Here is a 23,600-nt window from a genome sequence, read left to right on the forward strand (position 1 = left end):
ATCAGCAGCAGCAGAGAGACTGGAATGGAAGACAAGAAAGCATCCGACAACTGGTTTGAAAACCTCAATTACATTTATAGGCTGGTACTTGTTAAAACCAATACCAATTAGGAAGCGCTCTCCCTCTCTAACCTCTCTCTCTCTCTCTCTCTCTCTCTCTCTCTCTCTCTCTCTCTCTCTCTCTCTCTCCTCAGTCTGTGTTAACCTCTCTCTCCCGGGCTCCCTGACATTTTCGGGCCTCATTCACTTCAGGAGCAGCAGCAGCCACGCGCTCTCCTTTAAGGATTCAGGAGGAAGAAATGAGAAAGAGCAATTAATGAGAGGGATGCTCTCAACGACGCACTGTGCGATACACCCCCCCTCCCCCCCACCAGCATCACCCAACCTCAATCTCAGCTTTAAAAGTAAAAAAAAAAAATCCATCTCTTCTTCTCTTGGTTGGTCGGAAGAGTAGTTAGTGTGTGTGTGTGTGTGTGTGTGTGTGTGTGTGTGTGTGTGTGTGTGTGTGCGTGCGTGCCTGTGTGCGCGCATTTGATCAGATGCAAAGCGGCAGAATTCTCATTAACCCCCCCCACTCCACCCACTCCTCCTCCTTTCTTGCTTGATGCTGCACCTATTCTTTTTCACCCCCCGCCTCCTCCCCCTCCTCCTCCTCTTCCTCTTCTTCTTCGCCTCTCTTCTTTCTTCATTCTCTCACTCCGTTTGCATTATCACAGGCGCGCGGAGCTCCTGGAGCCGACGCCGGGAGACTATCATCTAGGCTAACAGGCGCGTGCGGGTGCAGGCGCAAAAAAAAAAGAAAGAAAAAGTGCAATAGACCTTGAGTGTGTGCGCGCTCGTGCACGTGTGTATATGTGCGTGGAAAAGCCAATGGGATGAAGAGCTGATAATAGATGCAAATTATCCCTGAAACCGACACACACACACACACACACACACACACACACACACACACACACCGGGGCCAGAAGGAGAGAGAGAGAGAGAGAGAGAGAGAGAGAGAGAGCGCGCGCGAGAGAGAGAGAGAGAGAGGGAGGGAGAAAAAATATGAAACAACTCATTTGCAGAGGAGTAAATCACGGAAAACCCGTTTGAGAGCGCGACAGGGCTCCCGCTTACAGCGCTAACACCGGAATTGTGATGCGCACGAGCCCTTCCTCCTCTACTTCTCCCTCTTCTTCTCCTTCCTCTTCTTTTTCTTCTTCTTCCTCGTTGGAGATTTTATGGAATCGGTGTGATTGTTGTTATTGTTGTCGTGGTGGCTGTGGCTGTTACTGCTCTGGCTGGCTGCCGTTACCGTTACTCACACCGCTCGTCTGTTGTGGCCGTGAGGGGAAACACCACAACAACGGTCACCGACACCGGCGGCAGACCTGCCTCGCTCTCTCTCTCTCCCTCCCCTCCGTGTCTGTGTGTGTGTCGGTGTTTCTCTGCCTCAAACCGCACGACAGAAGCAGAAAAAAAAAGAAAACACAATTGAAAGCCGCCGGTCGCCTCCTCCAGTCCCACTGTGTCTCTGCCGAGCCGAACACAAACTGAAACAACAATAAACAACAACACAAAAAGATGAGTTCATATTTCGTCAACTCGCTCTTCTCCAAATATAAAAGCGGGGACTCGTTACGCCCGAACTACTACGAGTGCGGTTTCGCGCAGGACCTGGCCGGCAGCCGGCCCACCGTGGTGTACGGCCCGGGCTCCGGCGCCACCTTCCAGCACGCTCCGCAGATCCAGGACTTCTACCACCACAGCGCCTCCACGCTGCCCAGTAACCCGTACCAGCAGAGCCCCTGTGCGGTCACATGCCACGGCGAGCCGGGTAACTTCTACGGATACGACGCCCTTCAACGGCAGACGCTTTTCGGGGCGCAGGACGCGGATCTGGTCCAGTACAGCGACTGTAAGCTGGGAGGCGCGCCGGGGCTGAGCGGCGAGGACGCGGAGGGAACCGAGCAGAGCCCCTCGCCGACGCAGCTGTTCCCCTGGATGAGGCCGCAAGGTGAGGAAACACACAGACGTGGCTACTGGGTTTTTTTGTTTTTTTAATCTTTTCCCTTGTTCGAGACATATCGTGCCGAGTCTTCCCCCCCAGATAGGTCAGTATCCATGTTAGGAGCAGAGCTGCTCCTCCAGGAGGAGAAGACTACAAATGTAGACGCAGAAACAGTGGGGAGAAAAGTTGGAAAAGTGGTTTTAAAAGCAGCAATTTAAGCGGGGCAATTACAGCTTCCTGAGTTCAAAGCGGGAGACAAAAGCACGTTTATGGTTTTATTGGCAGCACCAAAACTTGTGAATGACTTTAGGGTTTAATTGCCCCGGCCATATACTGAGAGAATGGACGGGGAGAGCCGGGGTAGGAGCTCAGAGAGAGAGAGAGAGAGAGAACAGCAGTTCAAAATAAGCGAGAGTTGGTGGAGAGAAGAGGGGGGGCAGAGGAGAGAGAACTGAACCTCAGAGACCTCTTCATGAGAAACCCCTGCGTAGAGCAGATGGGAAAGAGTTGTTGGAGGTAGTTGTTTCCAGACACACAGACTCATTTTAGACATGCAGCTCTGACCCGGGTTAAACTTTTACTGCCTTTTTTGCTTTTACTGCCTTGCCTGTGGTCTCCGGATTATTTGGCTACACGGTGGCCAGTTCCCCATAGGGTTAAAGCAGGGGGGCAGTGCATGTGTGTGTGTGTGTGTGTGTGTAGAGGATAAAGGGAGTTTTTTACTCGGATTTAGCACCTTCACAGCGTGTGTGATCTCAAAACTCTCAGGCCTGTCTGATCCGCTGACTCAAATACCAAAATCATCTCACAAGTGTTGTCCGTGTGCTTCAAATTTAAGCTGGGCTGCTTTTGTGTCTTATGTGTGTATGTGTGTATTTGTGTGTGTGTGTGTGTGTGTGTGTGTGTGTGTGTGTGTGTGTGTGTGTGTGTGTGTGTGTTCGTGGTCTTTGTGTGTTTGTGGCACACACAGCCTGTGAATATGGATCAGGCCCGATTGGTTCAACACGATCGGATTGTAAATCTTAAAAGAATGTGATTTAAAAAATATATTATTTGTATTATGGGGCAGCCGAGTTCATAACTGATGGCTTAAACCAACAAGACTGATTACGCAAGAAGGCATTTTTGTGTTAGAGAGACATAGACTTAGAGGGAGAGAGAGAGAGAGAGAGCGTGAATGGATTGACGTGTATAGTAGCCTATTTTGTTTGAGCCCATATTTCTTGTGCTGTGCTGTTGTGTGTGTGCGCGCCTGCGTGTGTGTGTGTGTGTGTGTGTGTGTGAAAGAGAGAGAGAGAGAGAGAGAGGGAGGGAGGGAAGGAGGGAGAGAGGGAGAGAGTTTATTGCTTATGTTCTCGGTTGTATTTTTGAAAGTGGGCCTGCAGACGGGTTATAGCCTGTACAGGACTTTTGTGGCTTCATGATTATGATCATAAAATAGGAAAATAATAAATTAAAAAAACTACCCAGGTCTGTATTCACCCCGAGCTGCTTCCTCTTCATCCTTATAAGACTTAACGTGCCAACCACCTGCTACAGATAACTGCAATAATAGGAGCTAATTCACATTTACGCACGCTTTTATAAGACTGTGAAGACGGTGTTTCCTCTCCACCGCCTCCCAGCAGTGTGTGTGTGTGTGTGTGTGTGTGTGTGTGTGTGTGTTGTACCTTGTGTATTTGCGTTGAAGGTTTCCTGTTTGTGCGGCCTGTACATTGTCATAATTTACATCTTTAAAGCCTCTGTTATATTTTCCTAGCACTTGTCTCGACCTGCTCCCCTGTGTGCGTAACGGCTTTTCAAATGATTCCCAGCTTTTAAATACGAGCGGCCACACTGAGCACCACTTCTTAAGGGCTTCAGTCCTTCTTTGCCAACGATGGCAGTGATTAGTCCCATGATTAATAGTTTTCAAACAGTATATTTGGGTTTAATGGCGTGCCGGCCCGGGTGCAGGCAGCTCAGACCGAAAAGTCGAGGCAAAAACAGGAAACCAGCCGTGTCAAGCCGCGCTGCTCTGCGCCGCTCAAGTCCGAGAATGCTTTGTGCACACGCAGTTAGAGCCCGTGCACGGTCTGATGGGATATTATCGTTGCTCAGCGTGAGGATTTATTAGTTATAATAGCAGAAAAAGGCGGACGGTCTTTTGTGGCTGAAACGGGAGGATGGAGCGCAGCGGCGGAGGCGGGTATCCTCCCCGTTTACCTCGGAAATTCCCCTTTAACGAGGGCTTACATTTCATAATTTGTTTTATAAAGAGGAATCTCGCCTCCTCCACACCTCCACACCTTTTATGTTATAATCCCAGCACCGAAGGAGGCTCCTGCTCGCTGAATATGTCTTGAAATACTCCCGAGCCCCGAAGCTGCAGGTTTAATATCCGAGTTTGGTTCTAAACTCCTGAATATGAGCCGTTTTTACGACTTTTACCGCTGCGGATGGAAATGTTGATAAATCATTGTCTCTGTACGACTTTAAAATGAAAAAAGGAGAGTAAAATCTGATTAGGTCGAAGAATGAATGTATGTCTCTAATGGTATTAGTGTCTTTTGCCTCGGCTCTCATTGGCATCTGTTGTGGAGTGGAAACCTCTCCTCCAAAATGTCAACTGCCAACTGCCATGCATTTGTTTAGGGCTTATTTAATTGGCTTCGTAAAGGTTTCATATGTAATAGGTCTTCAAAATGTTTCACAATCCCAAGGCTTGTATCATTTTCTCAGGCCGTTAAAGAGCATGTAATCCTTCAGCTGACGCTAAAACAGGAAAATGTCAAATAAATGATGCAGATTTTAGGATTTATTTCTCTGAAAGCTCTTTGATCCGCCTCTGCTGTATATGGAAGGTGTATCTCCACACACTTTGTGCGGTGGACAGACGCAGCCGGGGTTGGGGGTTAAATTCCCCGTGCATGTTGCTCCATCAAAACCTCTTCGGATCAAAGCGTCCGTGCTGTCATTTTATCCTGGAAAAGTGTTTCTCATTTCCCTTAATTCATGGCTGGTGACAGCAGTGAATGTGGCGCCCACTTCCCTTTAGTCCCTATAGCACGAAATCACGGCGCCAGCCCTGTGACAGATAACACATACAAGAAGACATTTACATCATTTACAAGTTCATGCCTTTCCATAAAGACTCCCTTGTCTTCTTATTCTCCTGGCCGTTTTACCATAAAAAGCAGCTCTGTGTCCGTACACAGACACGTTGAGACCATGAGAGTCACAGCACTTTCTTAAAAGTAGAAAAACACCGCGCTAGACTTTGCTTCGTGGTAGATATGTCTATAGATACAATGGGTATTGAAGATATTTTTCACCCGTAACCTGCAGGCTTTATATAATGTGATCAGAATAGATAAGACTTCTATGTGATTATAGCAGTAAATGCGCTTCCATCAAAGTCCTTGTGCTCTTCCTTAATGTAATCCAGAAACTTTACTGTCCTGGAAGGACGGTGTGTGTGTGTGTGTGTGTGTGTGTGTGTGTGGATGGAGGATCAGACGCTTTATTGTTTAAAAAAAAAGAAATTATGAAAGAATAGTAGACATCAGAGAATTCACTTAAATTTTTCTAAAACAAGAAAAAACACCTTTCTTTTTAGGGATGTTTAACTTGCCAATTGATGCAAAAATCAGAATTTCCCTTCAGATCAGTGATTTAGAAGCAGCCGTTTTCACTTCAGAGCTTTATGATCGCTGGCATGTTTTATCCGTGCACGGCGCAGAGCTCCTTTTTTATGGTACAATAATCGAAGAGGAAGACAAACAGTTTTATGGAAATATAATCACTTGCACAAATGTCCTGTAAGTGTAAAGTGTCGGGAGTTTGCTGCCAGGCTTTCAGTTTTATTCGCCCTCTTTATACTGAAATAACGTGGAGTTTATTAGGGGCGCCGTAGAGGAAGCAGCATAAATCTTTTTTAATAACAGATATTTTCAGTGCTACCACCAAGGTTAGAGAATTAGGATATTTTAAGCATTTATAATTATCCAGTTTGATGGAATTAGCTTGTATGAAATATTAAAAATAAAATACAGTGCAAGGGCATCATCCGTCTGTCCTGTCCTGGGTCCTAACACGCAGATGAATGATGCTATCACTGGTTATTAATTGAAAAAAAGTCATGAGCTTTTTCTCCAATGCATGTGCACACACATCTGACCTCGTGTGCGTTTATTAAGTATTTATGAATTTTATAATGCGTCTGTGTGAGTACCGGGGTTCTCTGACTGCGCTGCTTTCAAAGCTGCGAAAACAGACAGAGCGAGCAGAGTAAATGATGACCTGATGTTGGTTTGGAAATAATATGTCTTTATCTGTCTTCATCTTTGCACCATTTTTAATTAAAAGTCTTTGTTCGCCATTAAAGGCAGAGCTTTAATCGCTGTTCTGGTCTTTGCTGTGCGGGATCCTTTTTCCTTTTAAAAGTGTTTACGGTGTATTTATAGCATTAAATATTCATGTTCACTTCTGTAAGTGCTCAGTCGATTAGTCTGCGTTATATAAGAGTGTTCCTTTTCTTTTTTTAACAATGACTGAGCAGTTGGCTGATGGTGCGAGTATGGATTGAAAGACTTCTGTTCTTGGACTCGTGTTTAAAGAGTAGTAGTAAGAATAATGTGTGTTTGTGTGCGTGCGTGTGTATGTGTGTGTGTGTGTGTGTGAGAGAGAGAGAGAGAGAGAGAGAGAGAGAGAGAGAGAGAGAGAGAGAGAGAGAGAGACCCCTGGACATTAAAGTCACATGAGGATCACATGATTCTACAACGTGCACTGATGTGGATTTTACTAAAACTATGTCTTATGTATACATGTACAGTGTGTATCTATGAGCATCTATCAGTGTATTTTGGATCACAGCGTTCTGGCAAACTCAAAGGCAAATGTTGACCATGTTAACTCAGGCAGAGAACCAAGGAATTCATTGACGGATAACTCAAACAGAAGTACTTCCTCCTAACATCAGTCAAATAAACAGAAGTATTCAACCTCACACACTTACCAAACCCTAACCAACAACCTTTATAGTTTCAAATGTTATGGAATTCTGTCATCACTTGTTCTAAAATATAGTGTTGAAATGATTAGTCGATTAATCGTTAGTTAACTAATTTGTTGGTTTTCTCAATCAGTATAAGTGTTCATCAATTATTTGTTCATCTCTTTTTTTAAGAAAGACAAATATTCTTCTGTTTCAGTTTTAGAGTTGCTGCTTTGTATAAGTGTGATGTGACTGTTTATTGAGAGATCTTTGGGTTTTGGGTTGTTGGTTGGACAAATAAAGAAGTATGAAGATGTCACCTGGGACTATTATGTTAGTATTTATTGACATTTTTATATAATATTGTCTACATTGTGTGGGTTGTGTTTTCACTTATTTCAGATGTGACATGATTCTTTCTCGACATGTTGTAGCTGTCGTAGAAAACTGATGTTACAAGGTAGCAGGTTTGATCATTTCAGGGTATAATAACCATCTCAGAAAGTATCGCGGTTTCACAGTATAATGGATGCACAGTTATTATCCTTATCATCACCTTTCCACGGCAGGGCGGAGATAATGGACCACTAAGATGTAAGAATGTACCTAGTTTGCCTCTAACAAAGTCTCCCCCTCTCCCGTGTCCCCCCTCTCCTCACCCCCTCCCACCTCTTCCCAGTAGCTGCGGGCAGGAGGCGGGGCCGGCAGACCTACAGCCGCTACCAGACTCTGGAGCTGGAGAAGGAGTTCCTGTTCAACCCCTACCTGACCCGGAAACGCCGCATCGAGGTGTCGCACGCGCTGGCGCTGACGGAGCGGCAGGTGAAGATCTGGTTCCAGAACCGGAGGATGAAGTGGAAGAAGGAGAACAACAAGGACAAGTTCCCCAGCAGCAAGAGCGAGCAGGAGGCGGTGGAGAGGGAGAGGAGGGAGAAGGAGCTGCGGGATGGCAGCGGAAGTGGCGGGGGAGGAGGAGGAGGTGCAGAAGGTGGCGGCGGAGGCGGCGGTGGTGGTGGTGGTGGAGGAGGAGGTGGCGGAGGAGGAGGAAGCTCTGTGGCGGGCACGGCGGGGTCACAGGCCCCTGTGAATGAGGATTGCTGCGAGAAAACCCACAAGCAAATGTAGGGAGGAAAGTGGTGAAATGAAGGGGGGGGAGGAAGAGGGGAGAGAAATGGGGGGCGAGGAGGCTGTAAATGTTGGACAGGATGGGGTGAGGGTGGGTGCGGGCGGGTGGGTGGGTGCTGTTTTTGTCTTAATTGAGGCCACAGGACTGCCCCGCTGTCTCCACGATTCAATCGATGGAAAGGAACTTGGAGTTTCCAAAATGGCGACCGGCGAGCTGGACGGACTCGAGGGGCCTCGCGCTCTCTGATTGCTGACTGTACAAAGCGCGGGAAAGGAAAAAAAAAAAACATGAGACAATGAAGCAAGAAAGTGAACTTTAAAAAAATAAAATGGATGGGTTCGGGGGTGGATCAATCCAACTCAAACAAACATAGTCTACTCTAGTGTTTAAAACAAACAAAAAGAAAAAAAAAAAGAAAGAAAAATGATAGCTTCCTTTCTTTGTGGAACAATTATCGTGGAAACATTTCTATATTGTTAGAAGTTTATCATTAACAACTTTATCTTTGGCAGCTGTATAGTTTTTAAGTTAAAAAATGATGATGGTGCACTTTTTACTGTACTTCTCACTTCTATGTTGTTGTTGTTGTTATGGCAATGGTTGATGATGATGATGATGATGATGATGATGATGCGTAGCAATTAATGAAATTTCCAACAACATGAAACTGCCTATTTATGCCGTTTTAGTAGGTCGGGTCTCTTTTTTACACACTCTAATTGTCGTTTCTCGTTTTAGTTCGTTTTTTGATCGATGGTGTTTGTTTTATGTTGTCTTCCTTTTCTCTTTTTGGGTAAAAAGCATGCGCACAGTGCAGATTAAAAAAAAAAGGAGAACATTCATAAAAATAAAAAACGAGTAAAAATGTAATACAAATGTTGCGTGCTGCATTTGATGTGAAGCTCTGTTATGAGTGTGAGGGTTGGTTTTATTGTGCTGTTTGACTTGTCTTTCACTCAGATGTCCGTTAAGAAGCAGCAGTGCTGGGAAAGCTTTGCAAGCTACCTCACACTGGAAGAAGTGGAACTACAACAAAGCTACCCAAGGGAGGGATATAGTTTGGTTAACTAAAGCTATGCAGAAAAAGAAGTTAGATTACAACAAAATATGACCAAAAACTATAATAGATTCCAGCAAAATGTGCCACTCAATTGAGTTTATTGCAAAAAAGTTTCCTTCTTGTTTACAGGACAAAAACAATATTCACAGGAATGTGTTCTATAAAATGTCCATCAGTCAGACACCTGCCTAGAGTCCCGGTGAGGGTTTTGCACCAAGCAGGATAACAGTTATCCAGGTCACTCTTAAAATAACATGCAACAACGTCTCTGAACGTTTGTTAATAAACATCAATAATCTATATTTATGACTAATATTGACACCTAATATATTCAAGGGTAGCTTTGCAAATTCAGATTCAAAACAATAATAAGAACTACAACTAAATATGTTTGACAGGTGAGTGTCAGCTGAGCAGTTCCTTTCCTTTTAGGCCTAACATGGTTTTGTAGCCTCAGTAGGTTTAACTACATAAACAAATGGGGGAAATGGTTATTTTGAATCACTAGTTGAACTGCCAGCAAGTTATTGCCAAAATGGCACACTGTGTATGAGGTTGCCATGGTGTGGGAAAGAAGTGAAGAAATATTAGAGAAGAAGCTTCCCTCTTTTCCTTTCCCCTCCTTTCTCCCCATCCTTTCTCACCCCCTCTCCTCCTTTCACCTCTCTCATTCCCGTGTCTCTCTCCTCTCTGTACACTCTGTCAGCACCCAGACTGATAAAACCGTTCAGTTCACGAGGCCACACATTTAAGCCTCGACTCGGAAATCTCCACTTAAAAACAACAGACGCCGCCCCCCCCTTCACCCCCCCCACCCATCCACCCACACACACACACACACACACACACACAAATCCACAACCTATCCAAACATCGCGTTATTTATGGCCTGGTCCTCCACCTCCACTTACATTATTACAGGCCTCTATATTCACCATTACACTGCCTTCCATCATCATCACGATGACGACTTGAGCTCGGATTGTTTCCATATGGGAAGATCAAACACACTGAGCATTCATATTTACTCCTGCATATATATCTTTGTACACTGGACTCCGAGCTTCAGAGGCTATGGAGAATCCCTAGTGTCATCAAACCAACAAATATCTGCTAAATAAAAGGTTTCCAGGCACTAACTGGGAAAATAACTTTTGTCTCACGTGGAGAGCTTCAGATAGGAAGTCAAACACAGCTGGGGGAGTGTGCGGTTAAGGGTGTGAGGCCGCAGGCTCCACATACACCGAGCTGTAGATAACCAAATGGGCAGCGGATTAAATGTGCCTTCCTCACTGAGTCCGGAGTCCTTCCAGTTTTAAAGTTAAGAGTGCGTCATAGTGCACTTCAGTTGCACTTTTACAATGCTGTTGCGGGCTTTTTCCAACTTTTTGTGGCTAAATTTAGGTTTTAACAAACAAATATAAGAAAACGAGTATTAATGGCCGTCTTTGACAGCCCTGCTCAAGGTAAAGGGCTATATAGGATGTGTCGCACTTTCATAAAGAGTACTTCACGGACAGAAAATCAAAGCGGTAAAGCCCAATGTGTGTGGGTAGTTAGTGTGGGCTCCAGAGGTTCCAAACCCTTTTTTACCTCATCAGGGTTCTGATACCAGAAAACCGAACTTATATGGGTACAGTTGTTAGAGTGCCACTTTGAGTTGTCCAAAAGGTTCTATCAATTGAAACTTTATGGTTTGGTTTATAAAATACAACATATACTTTGTTTGGGATATCTATCATGGTCCACCAGCCTTTATGAAACAAGCGTTCAGTGTCTGACATTATGAAATATAAGAATATGCTAAAATCAACTCTATTTGAATCTGCATATGGCCGGAATAAAGTCCCCAAAATTGCTGTTGTGCCCCAACTGATACCCCGACACATTCCTCATGGTACACTACATGGCAGCTTCATTATATGACTCTAAAACTAGTAATCCTCTGCTGTAACCACAGCTTGCCACAGGTTGTCTGTCAGTTAGGTTAAGTTCACACTGCAACTCAGATCTGTTTTTTCTTCCTCACAGTGTGAACGTCACAAATCACATGGAATCTGATCTTATCAATTCTTATTTGAGACACTTTCATATGAGGTTCAAATCCGCTACGGGTCTGTTTTTTTATTTTTATTTTTTGCAATGCGTCCTCAGTGTGAACAGTCATCAGAATTCATGTGACCTTTATGTCACTCTAGATCTACGTTCATCATGCGGGTCACTTCGGGGCCGTGACCTGATCACACTGGAATCTGAAATGGGCCACATAAAAAAAATAATAATATAAAAAAACTAATAAACACAGCTTCAGTCTATACCTTGTGAGCATTATATAATAATAACGGGGATTATGAAAGGTAAGGCCAAAAGGTTAGGCAGTTCCAGCCCTTGTTTATATTGTACTTTAGTGTTGCAAATTCTGACAAACTGGCATTTTATCAAATGACCAAATGGACCTGGAGCTCCAGGAAGGTGGCACTACCAACAGTGCAACTTTCAATCATCCTCAGACCCAAAGCTTTTCTCTCGTTCTGTTGGAATTATCTGCTGCTTACTGATCACTGTGTTTGTTATGTACAGTGTATGAACCTGTTCTGTGTGAGAGCGAACAAAATATCTTTTTTAAATCACATCTTCTCAGTGGGATGTGAACTCATTTGTGATTATAGTGGAGCGGGCATGTGATGTTATGCACGGAATAGTCGAAGCTCCTCTGTTCCAGTGTATGAGTTAACAACAGGGACATGACACTTGGCTTTTTGTAAAGGTAAATGACTTCATGGCACTGTGAGGACGAGAGGTTTTACGCATGATACCTCTAAGCTGTGCTCACAAACAAAACAATGCATTTAAAAGAAAGTAAAGCAGCTAAGTGGAGTTTACCACTTGTAAAGGATCGTGCAGTTCTGTCAGTGTGATCAAACAAACATTTTCTTTCGAATCCTTTAATTGTCTCAAATCCCTTGTGTTAGAAAAACAAATTACTGGATGTGTACGCACGCATAACTCCTCTTTGACCTGTTAAACATTACAGTGAGCACAGAGATTTTATCTCGAAGAACTCAGTGCTGCGTGGCAGGGAAAGGTCAAAGTCAGGGGTACGGAACCATGAGCACGGAGCCGAGCACCTGCACGCCAGGTGAGTTTCCTCTGCCGGATCCAGTGCCAGGGACCACAACTAATCACACCTGAACTCAAAGGCGCAGGTGATTTGTCTTGAATGAGCTGCAGAGTGGAGACACACCCGCACTCATAGCACCAGTGACCGTAAAATGTGCTTCGTCTTTTCTTGTAGTATAATGGATAAACCCTCGCTCGCTTTCAACAAACACTCAGGTTTCTAGTTTGCCTAGCTTATAGCTCCAATATTTCATGAGCCATGGCACAGAGCTAAGAAATATTAACCTGTAATTCTTCATGTTTTGATTATTAGTTGAATTAAAGTGGAACGCGGCCTCTTGTGGCCGCAGCAGCTGCGATCTTTCATTGTGAGCGTTATTGCAGAATGATTTTCAAAGTGACACGTCTGACTGCTTCCATAAACGTCCCTCACTCCTGCAATGTTGTTTATACGTCTCCACCTATTACTCTGCCTGCGGTAGAGCAGCCAGCAGCGGCAAACAACGGCCCGTTTTGTTGTGCTGTGTGGGACCCTCTCTTCTGCACGTGTGGTCTCTACAAAGTGCGAGTTGGAATAAGACGACGTTCGCGGAAAACGGGGGAAATCCATCTCCTCTTTTTAGTCTTCTCGGCAACTTTACGCACGTGCCGACAGCCATCCCATTCCAAGTCTAATCAATATCACATCTAATGGTGTTTTCCGCTTTTTTGCGCACGACTTAACCCGGTAAAGCAGGACAGCAAAGATTTAAGTTTGAGCTGGATGTTTGTCAGCCTCAGCCGTTTTGTTTTCCAGCTCAACGTGCGCTCGGTGATTAGTGGACACGTTCCGAGCTGCTGCGTATTGATTCTATTATTGAATGCTGGGTGCGTGTATGTATGTGTGTGTGTGTGTGTTGCAGCGGTCACTCCCTGTGTGTTGCAGCTAATTTCTTCCATTACAATATTGCATCCGGAGGGAAACCCCGTCGGCCATTGGGCATCTTGACATCACATGGACCTTAGATCACGTGGTCCGCGAGGCAATGGGAGGGAGGGGAGGAGGAGAGTGGGGTGGGGTGACTTTTTTTTTTGGTGTAAATCTAGACAGTAATACCTCACCAATAATTCACGGTGCCTCGTAAAAAGTCGACACTAAAGCGCCCCGGGCCTACAAATCACCGGCGGCCAAATTATGAGTTCGCTCGACTTCGCCAACGCGCTGTTTTCTAAATACCAACAAGCCGCTGCGAGCTGCTCCGCTCTGCTCTTCACAGACTCTCCAACTTCTCCCTTCCAGTCTTCTTCTTCCTCTCTTGCTCCTGACGTGTCTTCTTCGTGCGCCCTCGTGTCCAGCGGATATCACCTCCATGTCTCCAGTGGGAGAGGCAGCGGAGGGCTCTCTTTCCCTCCCTCTTCTTCTCCTTCCTCCTCCTCCTTTCCCTCCACCTCTTCTTCCTCCTCGTTCTGTTTGTCTCTTTCGGGATTGAACCGGAGCAGCGGGAGTACTCAGCCCAGAGCGCATCCTTTCAACCCTGCCGAAGTGCTCACGAGAGGGGCATACAGCGCGCCGGGAGCCGAGCAGCTGTGCTCCTCTCTGCAGGGATGCGCCGCGGAGCCGTTCCCCGGTCGGCCTCAGCTGTGCTCACTGACCGACAGGTTCCCTGAGCCGGCCTGCAGGAGGCAGAGTAGCCCGGAGCAGCAGCAGCGGCAGTTAAACGAGAAAGGGCTGAGGATTTACCCCTGGATGAGAAGCACAGGTGAGGAGAGAGAGGAGGAGGAGGAGGGTGGGGATGGAGATGTTGTGAGAGGTGATTAGATAATTTGCGAGGCCTCACAGGTAAGTTGGAAAGAGAGAGAGAGAGAGAGAGAGAGAGAGAGAGAGAGAGAGAGAGAGAGGAGAGAGGGAGGGGGTGGGGGGTTACTAAGAAGAGTTGGGAAAAGAGGGGATGATTACAGGAATGGGTGATAGTGTGTGTGTGTGTGTAAGGGGGAGAGAGAGGTGTGTGTGCATGTTAATTACGTTAAACGCTCTTTAAACTGTTGGCCCGGTTGCGCAGCGGCCACTGCCGGTAGCTGAACTATGCCTGCCTGTCTCTTTCTCTCTGTCACTTTTTTACAACCTCTCTCTCTCTCTTTGCAGATCTTTTATGGCTCTGCGACCTCCATAAAACCATAATTTAAGACTTGGTGAATATTCATTAGGTGGTATTGTGTTTAAAAGGGGGGCAGTGGAGCGCAGGGGTGGCTGCAGTATTATTCCAAAGTGTTTGAAAGTGAAGAAAACCTCCAAAACCTCCAGAAAAAGTCTTCTTCTTCTTACGGTTAAGTGTTTGGCTCAGCCCAGCTCAGCCTCTCCTACCTGATAGTCTTGTGTTTCTCTGTCAGTACTAGCTGACCCACTGAAAGCCCATTGTGCTATTGTACTGTCACCACAATCCGCTAATACTATAAACACTATAAATTAGCAGATGGGTTTGATCTCTGAATGCCTGCCCTTTCCCCCGATTGTAAAAGCGGTATTGTGCGACAGCAACGGGCTGGATGCTGAATGGATGTGGGGCCTCGCGAGCCTCGAACCACAACAAACACACACACACACACACAGCACAAAGAGCACAAAGAGCATTTTTATGTTTGCGTTAAAATGCTGAATGGTGGCGCGTAAAAAACGGGAAATATGGTGAGAGTGTTCGTGCGTAAAAGTGAAGGAGACGTCCTTCTTAAAAAACAGCAATCACACAGGAGGCATAAAAGCGTGTCCATTAGTGCGCCACTGAGTGGATGCCATGCGCTTTTATATTTATGTTAATATATTATGTTAGTATAGTATAGTATTATTATTATAGTATTTATGTGCGTAAATCTGGGTCATGTGCAAAACAGGTCCATCATTAAAGATAATCAGGTAACCTTTTTTTCAACTAAATGATTACCACTTACCACCACACACACACACACACACACACACACACACACACACACACACACACACACACACACACACACAAAGCTCAATCAAACTCACCGTGAAATTATTTTTGGAGAAATCAGGTCCCTCCTCATTAGCAGGAGCCTCTTGGCAGCTACTGGTCAGCTTCTCTGGCGCCGCAGGCTTCCTCATTAATTTCCGTCCCCGTACCGTCCTCCTGTCCCACTGCCCCGTGTACGTGTGTGTGATAGAGAGTGCAGTTTTTTGTGTGTGTTTTTTTGGTAAGTGATTCTCATTTGGAGACCAGAGTGATAAAGAGAGTGAAATCAAAAGGGATCTTATTTGCTCCAGGCTCATAAAGACAAACATATTGGTTCTTTTGTGGAGAAGGCAACGGATTTTATTAAATATTATTATATAATTATTATTAATTATAAGTTAATGAGGACAAGTGATTTGGAATAAAGGAAAATAGAAAATATGGAAATAAAACACACACTATGGAAAGCTCTATCTGTGTGTTTGTGTTTGTGTGTGTGTGTGTGTGTGTGTGTAGGGAGGGGCTGTGGTGGGGTGGAACCCAGTCAGCCTGTATAATGAATTTATAGATTTTAATTTAGATCCGATTCCAGTCCAAGGCTCAGAGGATGATTGGAGGGAAAGGTCCCGGATGCTCCCGTTAACACAGGCGAATGAGACAAACACACGATCGCTTATTAAAGGAGGCGCTCGAGCTCTCACATAAACACTACTTGTTTTATACATGTATTTCTATCTATCAGTGTGTGTGTGTGTGTGTGTGTGTGTGTGAGAGAGAGACAGAGAGACAGAGAGACAGAGAGAGAGAGAGAGAGAGAGCACAATACAGTCCCTTCTTGTTGTTGATTGCCAGAGAATTCCATCTCGAGTTGGAGCGCAAATAAATCACCGCCGACAGCGCGAGAGCAGAAAAATATTACCAATGGAGATGAATTCTCTTTCTCTCTCTCTTTTTTTCTTGCTCCCTCTCTCTCTCTCACACACACACATACACGCGCAGCACAAACTATCACCGCGCTCGGCAGCAAAAAGGAAGTTGTCCACAGATAAGCACACACACACATACTCACATAGAAATACTTAATCACGCACACTTCCACGCTGCTGACACTCAGTCACCCACACATACTGACTGCTGCCTTCAATAAACTGTGGCGCGCGCATAAACACACGAAGACGCACACGCGCGGGGACGTTGCAGGCAGACACATGATCATGCGGAAAGAAATGTAACTGCGCTTATCTCAGAGGATTACCTGGGCTGTGTGGAGGTAATCAGTATAATAAAATAGTTTTATATTTAATTTACTCCCATTTTTTTTTCATCATTTTTTCAAATACATATATTTTTTATTGATAATATGTTTTATTTTTAATTTTACTCTTTACCCCTTGAATCAGTGTTTATTGTCAGGGACAAAACAAAACAGAGCGAACAATACTGAACTAAGTGAACTCAGATTTTTTAGACATGTTTTCACTCACATGAATAAGGAAGAATTCAAAATAAAAAGTACATGAAATAGAAAGTTGATATAATGTCATTAAATGGAGCAGCACAGGAGTAAGTGTGAGTGTTTAGTCAAATAAATACGTAAGGCAATAAATGAATAAATAAATAAGAAGAAAACAGAAAATAACTCCAAAGTGACATGGAGACATTCAGAAAATAAAAGCAGAGCTGCAGCTAGAAAAGACATCAAGTGACTCCAAGGAGCCTGTTACTCAGTCTCTTATTATTTGATAAACTGTGTGAGAGAGAGAGAGAGAGTAACAAATATTAAAAAACAAGTACAAAAAACCTTCAAATTAAAAGCTTTATCATCCTGTGATGTTTATTATTGAGGTTTATTGCACAGTGAATTGATTCAGAGACCAGTCTGAATGCACCATCACACACAGAAATACACTCAACCACAGTAAAGATCATAAACATTGTTAGAAGTGAAGTACATTAAAAGTTTTTTTTTTCACACACAGGACCACAGGCAGGATTTTAGAAATACCTCCCTTTCACCTCCCCCATTTTGTTTTTTATCATTTATGTATTTATCTAAAGCTATATTAAATTATATATTTCTGTTATTTCTCAACACGAGGGTCTTAATGCTGTTCCAAAGCTATATCCACACTGCCAGGAATTACGTTCTCATGGAGAAATACTGGAATCATCCTTTCTAATACAAACCACATGTAAAGATTTGAATTGTAGCATGTAAACTCCTCCGAGGTTGCCGAAAACCCCGAATTCCCAGAAGGAAAGGCAGAGGACATGACCTCAGTGTCCTCAGTAGTAGCTCCAGCCCTCCTCATATACTGTATGAGTGTAAAAAAGCTCTTGCCTGTAGTGTCAAATGACGGCCAGGACAGTGTCTGCATTGAGAGCTTGTAGACTTTGAAAATCAATATCAAATCAAGGTAAATCCATTTCCTTTCTTCAGCTCATTCACAGAAAACAGACAGTCGGAGGATTTATGTCCCAAAGATTTATATCAAGCATCTGTGCTGCAACGATGTGGATGAAAATCATCATACAGTCCTTTCATGATTACACACAACAAAACATTTAGATTGTAAGCTGTACATCAGATGAGCCAACGTGTTTCCTCGTTGCTCCTCTGGTCTGCTTACTGTTCGCTCCTGTGAGGATTTCCACAGAAAATCTTCCATCACACATTTATGGGCCTTCACTAAACACCAGCTAATGCTGGCACAAACAGTCACAAAGCCCAGGCTGATTCTTCACAGGCTGCTCCTTGCTTTTTATTGCTGCTCAGCTGACCTGCAGGGTGAGTCTATTTACAGATTCCACAGCAGAAATTCAGCACAACCCCAAAACCGAGTCTGTGTTGTTGCCAGTTTCTGATTTTAAAGAATACATTTCAGAAACTTCACAGCAGCATCCGAAGCTCAAACTTCAATTCCCTACATCACCTCTGCCAGACTAATCTGAAAGCCAGATATTCAGCAGAAGAGTTTTTTCCTTTGCGCAAGGAATCTGCAGAGTTTCGAGGTCTGTGTGGCCCGCAGACGACCTCTGAGCTGTGAAAATGTGACCCAGTTTCTCTTCAACCTTCAGGCGCTGTGTGACCTCGTGAAGACAGAAGGTCAACATGGTTTCTGTGGTCTTACTCAGCACTGACTCACATGAGGAGCAGTGGATTGTTTTGTTCCCTTTCTCTTAAATCCCATTAGCAATGCTCTAACATGTCTGTTGACTCTCAGCATATTCTTTTATTGATCCTCCTACTGGAGGCTCCATCTGTGGCCACAGTGAGTCACATTTTGCCCTCTTTTCCATCCTTTTAATTATGTAGTTGACTAAAATCTGCTTTAAGGCTAAAACACTGTGAGGTAAATATTGAACAGGGGCCCAGACAGACAGCAGCTGAACCCACAGTCCAACCACATCATTTAGTAACTGCTTTACGGTGTTTACAAAGCCACAAGTCAAATGTGTTTGCCAGGAAGTGGAGGTGGCAACAAGTGGCTACCAGGTTTGGATTGAGGCTAGTTAACAACTCCAAGATACAAAGATGTGATTGAAAGTATTTATTTATTCATTTTTTTAAATCAATGTAATTTCAAAATGTATTACTTTTTGTTTGAGACAGTAGAGGCTTTATTTATAAAATAGTTTTAAATGTTTATTAATGTTGCTAAATTTGGAATACTATTAGGTTTGGATTATAGCTTGTGATAAAACTATAATAATATATACAAAATATAAATATGATTTATGAAAACAGATATTAGTAAGTAACATCGTAGCACAAGTAAACCTTTATAGACAATGTACTTTTCAAATAAAATATTTCTAATAATACAGCCAGCTTTAAGTTGCTCCAAAACGAGCTCCCAGCTCACTGTTGATACACTGTAAAACCTGATGAGTTAGTCCAACCCAAATTCTTAGAGGTAACAGATTGTCTTAAAAGATTTAAATGTATTACCTCCAACTATTAAAGCATGAAAAAATATTTGATTTCAGTACAAGTTACTCAAGTTATTCATTGTTAAGGTCACTTGAGTAAATTAAGTTCATTGTACTGATTTAATTCAGTCAAGAACTCAAAACTAGTAAATATTTTACATATATTAAATACATAGATTTTCATATTACATTTTTATTTATTTAAAATGTGTTATTTATCTGAATAAAGTAAAAGACTACCTTTAATGCAAGTTATAACTTAAATTGAATTTACTTAGTTTTCTTATACTAAAGCAAATTATACCTATCAAAACAGCTGATGTATGACCAAAAAAAACAATTTACATTTAATACATTATCAAAATTGGCAGCCAGTTAATTTTGGGGGTTTGGGGCTTACATATATACCTTCAACTTAAAGAAAATTAATCAATGTAACAAACCGCACAAACAATGCTGCACAAAAGACTCAAAAGTTTCAGACAAGACAATTCATTTGAGAGTTGGGTTTAATCCATGGGAATGAGTGACTAAAATGTTTTGGAGAATTAGCTTACTACTTGTATTAATACACTGTATGTTGTTAGGTTTTACAGTTGACACAGTATTCCAAAGTAAAACTTCCTTTCAGAAGGCAACTCAAAACTTTATCAGTGAAGTGGAGGGAAATATGGGCTTTGGGGGATTCAAAATAGGAATGTTAGGAATGCTAGAATTAAAGATACTATTTTTCACAATTATAAGTTTCTAAATGTTTAAATTACATTTTTACTATACTTTATACTTACTATCTCATACCTTTAAGTTAAAAGTCATTTTTAAAAGACAAAATGGGGCACAGGAACACTCAAATAGGCTGCACATTAAGTTACTCCTGTACCATTTTTTCCATGGGAGTCTGGTGAGAAGCACCTGATTCATTGTGCAGATGCTCAGACGAACCTCTATTTTCCCATCTCATAATATTCAACTAAATTAACACTTTTAACTCATTATATCAGAATTTTTATTTTATTATTTTTACATCTTTACACACAAGTACCATTCTTTTCTCACTCTTTACATTTAATTTCTTTGATTGTTTTGCAGGAACAGAGGGGTAATAGTAGCTTGAATCAAATTATTAAACTTAACCTTAAGCCAAAAATAATACAGTAAGCCAAAACTCAAAATTATGATATCCAAATTGCATTTACTGTAACTTAAAAGTCTGACATGTTTTAAAGATTATCTCAAATTTGTGACTCCAAAATTCTGATTTATAGTTTATATTTTCATCACCCCTTACATTTAATCTATTTTTCTCTTGTTCTTGTGAAAACTGACTTACCTATAGATAATATGAATAAAAGTATATTTCACATATTGTTTAACGCATGCAGTGAGCCATGAGGTTGCAATTTCTTTATCACCCTGTAAAAACATGAAGTCATTGTTAGAATATTCATGATCAGCCAGACTTACTCGGTAGGGTGAATAATATGTCGTCCTTGTGTGTGCAGGTGCCGACAGAAAGCGCGGGCGGCAGACGTACACGCGCTACCAGACGCTCGAGCTGGAGAAGGAGTTCCACTTCAACCGGTACCTCACGCGGCGGCGGCGGATCGAGATCGCGCACGCGCTCTGCCTCACCGAGCGGCAGATCAAGATCTGGTTTCAGAACCGGAGGATGAAATGGAAGAAGGAGAACAGGGTTGCCGGGAGCGGCTCCCCATCTGCAGCTTTACCGACCGCTGAAGGAGAAGAGGAGGAGGAGGAGGATGATGATGAGGAGTAATAATAATGACTCTAACGGACACAAACAGTTGATTTTTGAGCTCTTAAGAAAAGTGACCTTTGCTCTGCAGTCAGGTTATCATTATATTATATTATATTATATTATATTATATTATATTATATTATATTATATAAGCCTCATCTCTAGATAGCTAATACAAGGTGGTAAAACAACATCCACATTTAGAACATAACCAAGATGTTTTTTGCTCCTTGTGTCTCTTAGTCCTGTCCTAAAAGTGCAGAAATGACCGCAGGGACAAGAAAAGCGTGTGTTCTATTGAGGCCTGGACATTTATATAGACTCATTGATGTTATATCTGCAGCAGAAAGAGAGATGCACTCAGTGAAACAGCAGCACTAGTGATTTCTGTGAATACAAAGCTTATTGGTAGTGTTCATTATACCTACTGTGCAAGGTAAGCCACACAGGGGTGGAATAGATTGTTAGCTGTGTATTTGTGTTATGCTATTAGAATATTAGACGCTATGAGGTTATTAGGCTCCACTCAATATTTTAGAAACACTGAGTCCAAATCCCCCCTCCTCAGAACCCCACCCACTTAAGAATTTTCTTTTTGTCTGGCCACCAACCAAACTCTACACAATTTCTGAGTATTTAAGATAAAAATCTGAACATTTTATACATTTTAGTTAGAATATCTGTTACTTTAATCTCCCTTATGGTCTAAATGTTTTATTCTTCTTCTCTACAGTCATGTATTTCTTGTGAAAAATGCTTCTTTGTTTGCCTAAGAACATGTACTTTATTTGGTCAAGTTGCCTTAAAAGAGCCAAAATGTTTAATATCACTGTATGACCTTGGTGCCATCAATGCTATCTACACAGCCCAGACTAGCACCAGTTTGCAATTGTGTTTTAAAAAGGAATATGGGTTTAATTATATTTCAATTATAAAGCTGCTGACACAAAAACACACTGTACATAAAGTACACAGAGTTAAATGCTGAGATACTTAATATAATAATTCATTTCAAACTTACAGAAGTATTTGATGGTGCAACCAGATAAAAGCTGCTCTATTAAACAACAGTAAGGCGATTTTTCATTCTATCGCTGATTTTAAAAAACATTTTTGCTGTTCACATGAAATTAAAAGGGATATTTGAAAGCCGGCCAATGACACCCTGTCTGTGTGAGTGTGAGCTATCTTCTGGAGTTCAGTTATCTCCTGGATTATATGCTTTAAAACTAATTCTAGGCTTGATTATGTGTTATTGTGTTGTAAGTGCACCAGTGTTTTCATGTTGTGTGAGCTATATAAATGCACTTTTTTTTCTTGTATGTATATAATAAAAAAGTTAACCACAATAAGCTTGTTGCCATGTCTCCTGTTTCATCAGTAAATATTGGCTAGCAACTGTTTAAGAGTTTCACATAGGCTATTTGTGGTTCTGCTGGAAGATAAAATGAAAATAATAAGACTACAGCCGCTATAGTTCTGTCAGTAATAATAAATAAATAAATAATAATAAAGACAGTTTAGGACAATAACAAGTCATCACTAAAGCTTTAAGATGATAATGCACTAGAAAATGTGTGCCTCAGCAGCACTTCTATCATGCAGTCACACTCCAGTTTGGATTTAGTTTCCATTATTCTGCCTTTGTTGGAATGAGCAGGAACAAGTCTGGGATCATTATCAAGTAGTTCCCCAAGATGAGATAGAGAGTCCATCCAGGACAGGCCCAGCAGATGGAGGATGTCTTCAGTTTTCATATTACTTTGAGCTCTCCCGAAACCAGAAGTCATTTAACAGAAGATAAATCAGATGTGAAAATTCACATGTGAGTTCAATTTGGGACCTATGTTTGATTTTCACAAGTGAAAATACCTGTTTGTACAAAGACATTCAGACCACATTTAAGCATATTGAGTTTTATATGAAAACTGTCTTTGTGTTGAAGCTTCTTTGTGTGTGTGTGTGTGTGTGTGTGTGTGTGTGTGTGTGTGTGTGTACATTTCGACATGTGGACATTGGCACTGCTTATCTAACAGCTTTAACTTCAACTATTTACGTTCACAAATGAAAAACGTTTACATTTGTTCATCAGTTAAAATGCTCTCCCAGAAGAGAGAGTATTGCAGGAAAAAATCCATTATACCACACGCACACACACACACACACACACACACACACACACACACACACACACACACACACACACACACTAGTTATTAAGTTCTAACCGTCCTTTATAGGTTTTTCACTTTGACTTGAGAGCGTAATCATGACTTGCACACATTATAAAGCACAGTAATGAGTGCCAATGCGCTCTTAAAATACCCTCACCTTGTTTACAGGTTTAAATGTATTAATGGGCTTTCACTCCCCACTGTTACAGCTATTAGCTCAATAGCGTTTCAGCATTTACACTTTGCGTCTTTATTTAGCAGTAGTGCAACCAGCGCTTGAGCTCCCATCATCCCCCTAAAAAAAACACAATAAATATATAATATTATAATAAAGAAGTATTTATGAACAAGATGACGTCTGTGAGTTTTGCTTTAAAGCGTCCGACAGCTTTTGGCTACATCTTTAACACTGACAGATGAACATGAATGTACCATTCCTGGCAATATTGATACTTATAACCAATTTTTTTTCTTAATAAAAGGCAGCTCCATCCGCTGATGAAGACCAT

General features: G+C 42.4%; 2 protein-coding genes across 3 annotated transcripts; both read left to right on the forward strand.

Moving 5' to 3' along the window:
- The first annotated feature begins 715 nt into the window (after positions 1-715).
- On the forward strand, positions 716-8,116 carry hoxb8a (homeobox B8a). 2 transcript variants are annotated; one of them, XM_051389191.1, is made up of 2 exons: positions 716-1,999; positions 7,648-8,116. In XM_051389191.1, the coding sequence occupies exons 1-2, from the start codon at positions 1,567-1,569 to the stop codon at positions 8,091-8,093; spliced, it is 879 nt and encodes a 292-aa protein (XP_051245151.1). In that variant the 5' UTR covers positions 716-1,566; the 3' UTR covers positions 8,094-8,116. The 2 variants fall into 2 exon arrangements, with proteins under 2 accessions (XP_051245151.1, XP_051245152.1); XM_051389192.1 differs by having other exon boundaries at positions 7,651-8,116.
- A 5,219-nt stretch (positions 8,117-13,335) lies between these two features.
- On the forward strand, positions 13,336-22,269 carry hoxb7a (homeobox B7a). The gene is made up of 2 exons (XM_051389195.1): positions 13,336-14,013; positions 20,661-22,269. Exons 1-2 carry the CDS (start codon positions 13,449-13,451, stop codon positions 20,933-20,935), a joined length of 840 nt encoding a protein of 279 aa, XP_051245155.1. The 5' UTR covers positions 13,336-13,448; the 3' UTR covers positions 20,936-22,269.
- Positions 22,270-23,600: the final 1,331 nt, after the last annotated feature.

The sequence above is a fragment of the Dicentrarchus labrax genome, unplaced genomic scaffold (genome assembly GCF_905237075.1).
Source record: "Dicentrarchus labrax unplaced genomic scaffold, dlabrax2021, whole genome shotgun sequence".
NCBI lineage: Eukaryota > Metazoa > Chordata > Actinopteri > Moronidae > Dicentrarchus > Dicentrarchus labrax.